Here is a 9,342-nt window from a genome sequence, read left to right as displayed (position 1 = left end):
TGATGCCATGTAGAGGATGGGACAAAACTACAACACAGCCGTGCCAGGTGGAATCACAGTGTTTAAATGATCACCTCATCCCTCTGTCTCTTCCTCTCCATCCTTCCTTCTCTATCACTTCCTGTCACTGTCCATTCATTTCTCTCCTCTCTCACCTTCAGAGCCTCTCACCTGTCTTTATACTCAGTTTGATCTCTCTCTGTCTCACCCCCAGCATCCCATCACCCCCCTCCTCCTCTCCCCTCTGTCTAACTAGGCTGGTTTGCTGTAATCTGCTGCAGTCTGCAGTGATTGGTGGATATGTCTGGCTGGGGTCACAGTGTCCTGTAAATGTGTCTCTGCCTCAGCAAGAGGACGCCTAGCGTGCGCACACACACACACACACACACACAGAGTACACAGAGTACACAGTGTGCAAGTGCCCTAGCTGTTCTAACCAGTTATTCACTTTGTGTACGCTGAGAGGAACAGCAAATCACTGCTTTTAGAGACCAAATTACAGACTCAGGCCATATGTAGCTGAAGGAGAACAACGTGTGTAGTGAAACAGACTTGCTGCCTGACAGAGCCCAGATACTGCAGTGTGGGTAACACCTCGAAATGTGAGTGTTGCATTAATTAACATATGAATGATTTTGAATTTCCTAGTTGTACAATTTCTAGAGAGAGGGTTCTCTGGAGAGCATGAATGTGTTCAGTAGGTTTCATGACAATGTGCCTGTTAGATTTCTATTTTTCTGTGAAGTTTTTGTCTTGATTGTGGTGCTGCAGGAAAGATCAGGAGTCACCAGAACTTTACATTAACTGTGTAACATCACTAGAAATAGTTTTGATCGACAGGCCATTCAGGGGGGCAAATATTATGCTTTTTTTCCCCATGTGCAAGGTTTAGCCTGTTTCAATTGTATCGTGTCATGGCAAAGCATGAACACTCACCCTCACAGCAGGGTTTCTGCATCAAAGCCAACCACAACCAACCTGAGATGTTCTCCTCCCTTAAACCAGCTGTGTGTAGCACTACACTTACATTCAACTCATGTGTCTTTGTAGCTGATCAGAGAGTAAAGTGTGTGTGTGTGTGGTCTCCTACTGCTTCAAACACATTTCACTGCACAGGCCTTTATTCATCTCATTTCTCTCTCTCTCTCTCTCTCTCTCTCTCTCTCTCTCTCTCTCTCTCTCTCTCTCTCTCTCTCTCTCTCTCTCTCTCTCTCTCTCTCTCTCTCTCTCTCTCTCTCTCCCTCCCTCCCTCCCTCTCTCTCTCTCCTGTTCAGTCACTGCTGCTGTATCTTCACAATAAAAGCTTTCCACCAGTGAACCAGCAGGAAGCTTTTTATTATGAAGGACCTATAGCAGTTAGCCTTCTTTAATAGAATGTGGTCGACATCGCAATGAATGTAAATTTAGAAACCCTTTGGTCAGCTTTAAAGGTGCAGTGTGTAGGCTTTAGTAGCATCTAGCTGTGAGGATGCAAATTGCAACCAACTGAACATTCCTCCCCTTCCAAGTGTGTAGATCAGTGGTCTCCAACCCTGCTCCTGGAGAGCTACTGCCCTGCATGTTTTAGTTATACCTCACTCTAACACACCTGATTCTAATAAATAATGTGTTATGCTTGTCAGAGGGTTTGATAATAAGTTCATTATAATAGTCAGATGTGTTAGAGTGGGGAGCTAGCTGTCCAGTAGCAGGGTTGGAGACCACTGGTGTAGGAGAACCTGCGTTGGCTGTGAACCCTAACCCCTAACCCTAACCCTAACTCAAAAATCATGAAAGCTCCTCTCTGGAGCCTGTATTTGGTTTGTCCATTCTAGGCTCCTGTAGAAACATAGCGGTCCTTTATATCTATCTGTAGATATAAAGGACTCAGTCTAATAACAACAACAAAGTGATCAAGTGATTGTACACTAATTAAAACATACTTATAGATATTACGTTCCATACTGCTAGATGTCACTGAATTCTGCACACTGTCCCACTACATCTGTGCATAGAGGTTTGCTTTCCACAAGTATCCCCACCCTGATAGAAATACCTGCACATACTGCACAGTCATTAAAGGCTGAACATTATGTACTTCATGGGATGTTTCAATGATAATCCAGAGTAGCATATCTGAACACAATAAAGTTAAAAGGCTTCATATTGTCTGTCCTACTGTTTCACCAACAACATTTAGTTATAGCAGTTAGAGGTCTAGCAGTGCATTTAATGTGGAAGCTGAGTCTCTCTCCAGAGACTGTCCTTAGCCGGTTAAGGAGAGCAGTTTGTCATAGACCACACAGCCTCCTCTCTGACAGATGGGAGCTATTGACCTCTACAGAGCTCTGCCTCTCTGCACACACCAAGGATCCTGTTAAAGAGAGAGAGGGACGGACAAATGGAGAGAAAGAGGCCAGAGAGAGAGAGTGGAGGGGGGATGGGGGGGTGAAGAGAGGAAAGAGACAAGATGAAGACGAGAGAAGGTAAAAGTAGAGATAATTTCACACAGTGATGCATCCTTGCATTTTTGGAGTACTAACTAAACTAAGTGAAACTAACTGTACAAGTCTAAATAAGTTTCCAACTGAACATTTTGACTGTTTAATCATACACTTCCACTGTGAAAGAGAAGCACTGTTATATCTGCCTGCCTTCTCCTCTCACTGCACTGTCGTTCTGCTCTGACACACACAAGAAAGTCAGAGAGCAGCATCTTCTATCACTGATGCAGTTACAATCTGTGGGCCACATGTCCAAAACAAGGTCAGAGTAGAGGAGAAAGCTGCTTATTAATCTGTTGCATGTACTGTATAACCAGTAACCTGCTTACTTTATAAAGTACATGGGAATGATTGAGTGTTGGGCTCTAAAGCAGTGGCAGTATGCAGGTGACCTGAAGGCATCTTGTGTACACACTGGCTGCTGCTGCTCTGCTCACTGCTCACACTACTCCTCCTGTGTAGATGTGACTTATAGATGTGCACACAAGTTGCCTCTCCAGTGTTTTTGCAGCTGTTTTTATTCAACCTAGTTACATAACCTAGTTTACACTAACTGTTGGACTGGTAAACAGGGCAGACCAACTCAACCTGAGGGGTATTGCACAAAACCAGGATAAGGGATTAAGCCGGGATATGTTAGTTATCCTGGCTGAATTTAGCCTCAAGTCGGTTGCATGAAAGCAGGTTAAATTTAACCCGGCCCAGTTACTATGGTGATTTATTCTCTGTAGCTAGCCTGCTCCAGACCAGGCTAACAACCAGGCTAAGATTATTCTCAGGGATTTATCTGGCAGTTCTGTCAATCATGTGACAAATTAATGTGTTTTACAGCATTTCCACGGTCTTTCTAAATATGTTGATATAATAGACTATATTGTCGTTTCATTAAAGTCTGTTGACTGTTTAATTGCAGCAGTCATTTTATAGTCATTCATGTGGTATCATTATTGTGTATAACGTACAGTAGATTTACTTTGTACTATTTACTAGCCGATACTCACAATGTTACTTGGCTGCTTCTGAGGCTGAGCAGCATCTGGGTCCTGTTACACCTTATTTTTTATTAGCACCAAATCACTGACTTCATATCCAGTATGGACTAAATGAGCAAGACAGTTCCACAAAATTGACATGATACCTCAAGCCTGGAGTCCAGCAACACTGTCTTCTCATCTGCAGAAGTGCATCCTGCAGCTGCAGATGTACAGTACCTTCCCCCTGCCCTACACCTAATTATAATAATTGTTTGCACTTAATTATATTTCCTGAGTAGCATGCACTTTTACTTGCCACATTTAAATCAAAGTGTTTAATTTAATTTAAATCAAAACTGTTGATTAGTGGGCTTGGACAGTAACTTCTTTAGTCCTTTAATTGTAATTTTGACAGTTCTAGTGGAGCACTGTTGTATTAATTGTACTTTTTTTTTTTTTTAAGTATATTTTTTGGGCTTTTTGCCTTTGATGTACAGGTTAGTAGAGAGAGACAGGAAAACTGGAGACAGAGAGGGGGAATGACATGCAGGATAGGAGCACTTGGTGCGGGATTTGAACCGGGGTCGCCTGCAGCGAGGACTGTAGCCTCAACACATGGTGCGAGTGCTCTACCCACTAAACTATGCTTAACCCATCAAATGCATATTAATTGCACTACTTACGCATTGACCCGCTCCGCGATTGTCTGGCAGGCTTTCTCCCTTTCCTTGATTACAGTGCTTTGTGCTTGTGTTGCCTTTTTTTTTTATAATTTCTTTAACCTCATCATGAAACTCCATCAGGAGCTGTTGTTCAGCGGCCGTGAAGAATGACGCGCAACACCTTTCCATTTTCCAATCTGTGATTCTGTGATCGATGCCATGGGTCTATTTGAGAATGCATTGAACATGCACTTATCCCAACTATCTACACCTGGCTTGACATAACCGCACCTTTTCATCCTGGCTCAGCAAACGTGCAACCGAATAAGCCAAGATGCGCCGGTCAGACTAGATCAAGCTGCGCTTGCTCAGTTATCCTGGATTTCTTTATTCTACTTTTGTGCAATACCCCTCTGGACTGGTCCTGAAAACCTGTTCTCCATCCATCTGTGGCAGCCCAGCCCAGCCCTTTGTAGAACAGCTAGGGTGTGTGTGTGTGTGTGTGTGTGTGTGTGTGTGTGTGTAGGGCTCTGATAGCACAGCTGCAGATTGTCAGTCCAGATGGTTTGGAGATCTGCTCTCACACATTCTTTATTGGATGTTTTTATATGTGAAGTGTCCACTTACTCTCTCATTCTCTCAAATTCAAATTTTGCTTTAATGCATGAATGTCACGACGACAATATTATCCTGTTGAGGCTATTGAACATTTCCAAGGTCTTGGTGAAGGTAAGAGTGAGGCATGAACTGGTTATGGTAAAGATTCAAGTTCAGGTTAGGCTGTCCACAATGAATGGAAGTCAATGTAATGTTCTAACAAGGAGAACTGCACAAACGACAAACTAAACAACAGCACTGCTGCAAAACACAATCCATTTAGTATGCAAATAAAAAAAGGAATGATCAGCCAGGGAACAAGATAAGGAACACTGAGCCTATATAGTGTATATAGCCAGAGTATATATGTGTGTGTGTGTGTGTGTGTGTGTGTACTGTCATCTGCTACAAATTTCAGACTTAGGATCAGTTGATTGAGGACAGCTTGCGTAATTGGGGACAAAAGTCATGTCTCCAGTTGGGAAAAAGGCTCATATTTGGTTCAGAGGTAAAGATTAGGGTTCAGGTTCGGCAGGTAGTGACGATGGTTAGTGTTAGGTGTCCAGTAAATGAATGTAATGTCTCCTGAAGTGACCGTAGTCTGATGTGTGTGTGTGTGTGTGTGTGTGTATGTGTGTGTGTGTGTAATTGCATGTGTGTGCTATGTGTTAAGAGGTCATTCACTCCCCCTCAGGTTGTAGTTGATGATGCATATAAGGCAGCATGAAATGCCCTGGCTCCTTCTTTTAATGCTATTTTTAATTCTGAGAGGCTGTTGTTGTTGTTAACAAGCACACATGTGTTCAGTTTACAATGATGTGGAACAGAAAAGCAGCAAAATGTCACATTAGAGGAGCTGGAACAGAGAATGTTCATGAATGATTCAGGGATTATCAGCTTCCAAAATGACCATCAGCTGACCTTCTGCTAATTACATATTTATTCAACTAATCATTTTAACACGATGGAACACTGCTACTCTCTTTTAAGATGTTATGGCCTTCATACAGTATATATTAAAGGATACGTTTTTATAGTATGAAATTCCTCTTTTGTGTTTTGTCAGACACTCTGTACTTATGAGCCGCAGTGGAGGGATGGTAGCACACAAAGGGACTTTAGTGCTAAGAAGGATTAAACTTTGGAAGGTACCCGCTTGATTTGTCAAACTGAGACTGCTGAAGCTTCATAATAACTTGAGCTGAATGTATTTTTGCACAGATTGTGGGTTTTGTCCTCATTTCTCACACTGATGTCAGACTAAGAGATGGCTTCATAGGCAGTGCTGAGAGCAGGGAACATTTCACTGTACAATGACTCAATGTACATGAGGAGGATGTGTTATTATTTAATGGCAAAATGTGGGGAACACAGTAACATGCAAGAAAGTATCAACAAATTAGTTCCATGTCTTCCATTATATTTGAAAAAAATAAGCGTCAGGCAGAAAAAAGTAAATGTTATTTCTAAACTATTTCTTAACTTAAAAAAGCTCATGTGATCAGCCACAAGATGAATGAAGTTGTAGTGCATAATGGCTGACGATGCAGTCATTTCTGCTGTTAGAAAGTCAAATAATGTGGCACACAGTTGGTTCATTTTTACATATGAATTAGTTGACATTTGAAGGAACAGAGAGAATAAGATAAATGAAGTCATGGTATTACAGTATATGTCCTATACAGAGGTGGAAGAAGGACTGAGATCTTTTACTTAGCAGGTTAACCACATCTGCCTAAACTTTAGTTAGCCCATTTGAAATGATTATTTGAGATGAAGCTAAATAGAATAATAGAATAAATGCTACAGTATTGCAATATATTTATTTATCATGAAACATGAAGCTGTGTTTTTGAGGTGCTGAGGCTGCTGGTGCACACATCAGAAGCATGAACATTGTAAAAATAAACAGCAGTTGGGTTCAAGTGTATTTAGTGGGTTGCATGACAGGCTTCAGTCAGGAGAGTCAGGAAGTTGCTCCGATATTCACAAAATTTGGTAGGCACATTGCTCACATCATTTCCCATATATTGTATATTGCCTTTAATTAGCTCCACCCAACCAGAAGTCAGCCATGTTGACAGAATAGTCGATACCTCAGATGATGATGTCTGGGTGATGGGGCAACACATTTTCAAAACTCCTCCTAGAGTGATTTGACAGTAATTGGACATAGAAAGAGGGATTCTCAGGGAGGAAATCATTTCACCAACAACATTTAGAAAATTCTTTTCTTTTCCACAAACTGAGTTGTACCAAAGATGAATTATTCCACTCATGCTATCTATGAAAGAATTCCCACCTTTCCCATCTGTATCTCTTGTTACCTTTGAGAAACGTCTCAGCTAGAGTAATGTATGTGAGCAGCAGGGGTGACTGTGTAGTTAGAGAAAAGAGAGATGAAGGAGAGGAAGGATCCTGCAGGTTGACTCGTCAGTGACAGAGACAGATGGAGACAGATTAGACCAATCACAGGATGTGTAAATTGATTTGAAGGTCAGATGATGGTGAATAATTTAAAGATAAGGAAGGTGGGAACAATGTTCACTGTGTAGCTGGTTAGCAGAGCAGCATATATATATAGAGAGAGAAAAGGTGGGTAGATGAAAAAAGGGAATTGATGGAGTAAGAGCTTTAGACCACAGAGGTGGAAAGAAAGAAAATGAGTTTGAGCTCTGTGAGTATGGACCATGTTGTAATGCTTAATCCTGCCCCCTTTGTCTCTCTCTCTCTCTCTCTCTCTCTCTCTCTCTCTCTCTCTCTCTCTCTCTCTCTCACTCACACACACACACACTCACACACTCACACGCACACACTCACACACACACACATACATATTAACATCCACAAGTACACAAACACTCGCATTCACACTGCCACCATTCAGCACTGGCCCCGGGGATCAGTGTGTGGAAGTATTTGGAGATGGAGGGGGGCCAATGCTGCAATCGATTTCACACTTCCCTCCCTGTCGCCTAATTCACCTCTTGTTCTTCAACCCACACCACTCTCTCTCTCTTCCTCCTGTTGTCTCCTTAACAAGCAGAATGTGAGGCCCACTCACTGAAAGGAATGAATTAGTGGATGCTCGCTGATGAAGTAATGCTCTGTTGTTGCCAGAGGCTGCTGTGGTGAACGGTAGCTGTGACTGTGTCCCTGCATCAAATACTGTCTCTAAAATATAGGCTACCTTTGATTTAAAGTCTGTGTAAAGTAAGAATAAATATGTGTTCTGAGTTTGACATACCACAGAAAAGTGTGTTGTTAGCCACCCTGCCAAATTTGAATGATTAAAAAAAATCGCCAAATATATGAAATTAGGCTTCAAAGTTGTGTAAAACTTTTTCAAACGCTGTGGGAGTGCCCACCGAGTGAGTTTGCTGGAAACCCCCCCCCCCCACCAAGTGTCACCTGTCAATCAAAGTCACCGTCTCTACCAGAAACATGGACGCTACGTCTGATAGCTTTCTGCTGCTAACTCAGCTGCTAGCTCTGTCTCTCTGCTCTGCTCTGCTCTCTCTCTCTCTGCTCTCTGTCTCTCTGCTCTGCTCTCTGTCTCTCTGCTCTGCTCTGCTCTCTCTCTCTCTCTCTGCTCTGCTCTCTGTCTCTCTGCTCTGCTCTGCTCTCTCTCTCTCTCTCTGCTCTGCTCTCTGTCTCTCTGCTCTGCTCTGCTCTCTGTCTCTCCGCTCTGCTCTCTGTCTCTCCGCTCTGCTCTCTGTCTCTCTGCTCTGCTCTCTGTCTCTCTCTCTGCTCTGCTCTCTGTCTCTCTGCTCTGCTCTCTCTCTCTCTCTGCTCTGCTCTCTGTCTCTCTGCTCTGCTCTGCTCTCTGTCTCTCTGCTCTGCTCTCTGTCTCTCTGCTCTGCTCTCTGTCTCTCTGCTCTGCTCTCTCTCTCTCTGTCTGCTCTGCTCTCTGTCTCTCTGCTCTGCTCTCTGTCTCTCTGCTCTGCTCTCTCTCTCTCTCTCTGCTCTGCTCTCTGTCTCTCTGCTCTGGTCTGCTCTGCTCTGCTCTCTGTCTCTCTGCTCTGCTCTGCTCTCTGTCTCTCTGTCTCTCTGTCTCTCTGCTCTGCTCTCTGTCCCTCCGCTCTGCTCTCTGTCTCTCTGCTCTGCTCTCTCTCTCTCTGGTCTGCTCTGCTCTCTGTCTTTCTGCTCTCTGTCTCCCTATCATTTAAGTGTACAGAGCAGCAGGTTTGTGTGTGTGCTTGATCCACACACAGTGTGTGTGTGTGTGTGTGTGTGTGTGTGTGTGTGTGTGTGTGTGTGTGTGTGTGTGTGTGTGTGTGTGTGTGTGTGTGTGTGTGTGTATTTGTGCTTTAGAATGTAACCGCTGTGAAACAATTACAAAATAATATTTTATTCACAGCTTTGATCTCGCTCCCACCTCACGCTGTCTTTATTCACTCTCTAGCTCACTCGACCACCACTGCTCGCTCTCTCTCTCTCTCTCTCTCTCTCTCTCTCTCTCTCTCTCTCTCTCTCTCTCTCTCACTCTCTCTATCCCTCTCTGTCTTTGTCTCAGCTGATACATATTCTATACATGCAAATGTACAAATTTGATCTGTGTTAATAAAAAGATGAAAAAATAAATCAGTATTGAATCATGTTAAAATATTCTTCTGGACCATAAAA

The 9,342-nt window shown here is 43.0% G+C and overlaps 1 protein-coding gene across 1 annotated transcript in view; it reads left to right on the top strand.

Moving 5' to 3' along the window:
- The first annotated feature begins 469 nt into the window (after nucleotides 1-469).
- The window catches only part of arhgap39 (Rho GTPase activating protein 39), a 28,382-nt gene continuing 19,509 nt past the window's right edge, over nucleotides 470-9,342 (top strand). The window contains exon 1 of the mRNA XM_053322828.1: nucleotides 470-602. Within this exon, the coding sequence (XP_053178803.1) occupies nucleotides 601-602 (2 nt within the window). The 5' untranslated portion in view covers nucleotides 470-600. The remainder of the gene's footprint in view (nucleotides 603-9,342) is intronic.

Source organism: Scomber japonicus, chromosome 7, assembly GCF_027409825.1.
Source record: "Scomber japonicus isolate fScoJap1 chromosome 7, fScoJap1.pri, whole genome shotgun sequence".
Taxonomy (NCBI): domain Eukaryota; kingdom Metazoa; phylum Chordata; class Actinopteri; order Scombriformes; family Scombridae; genus Scomber; species Scomber japonicus.
The sequence above is the reverse complement of the archived record's forward strand: the minus strand, read 5'-3'. Positions and strand labels throughout refer to the sequence as shown.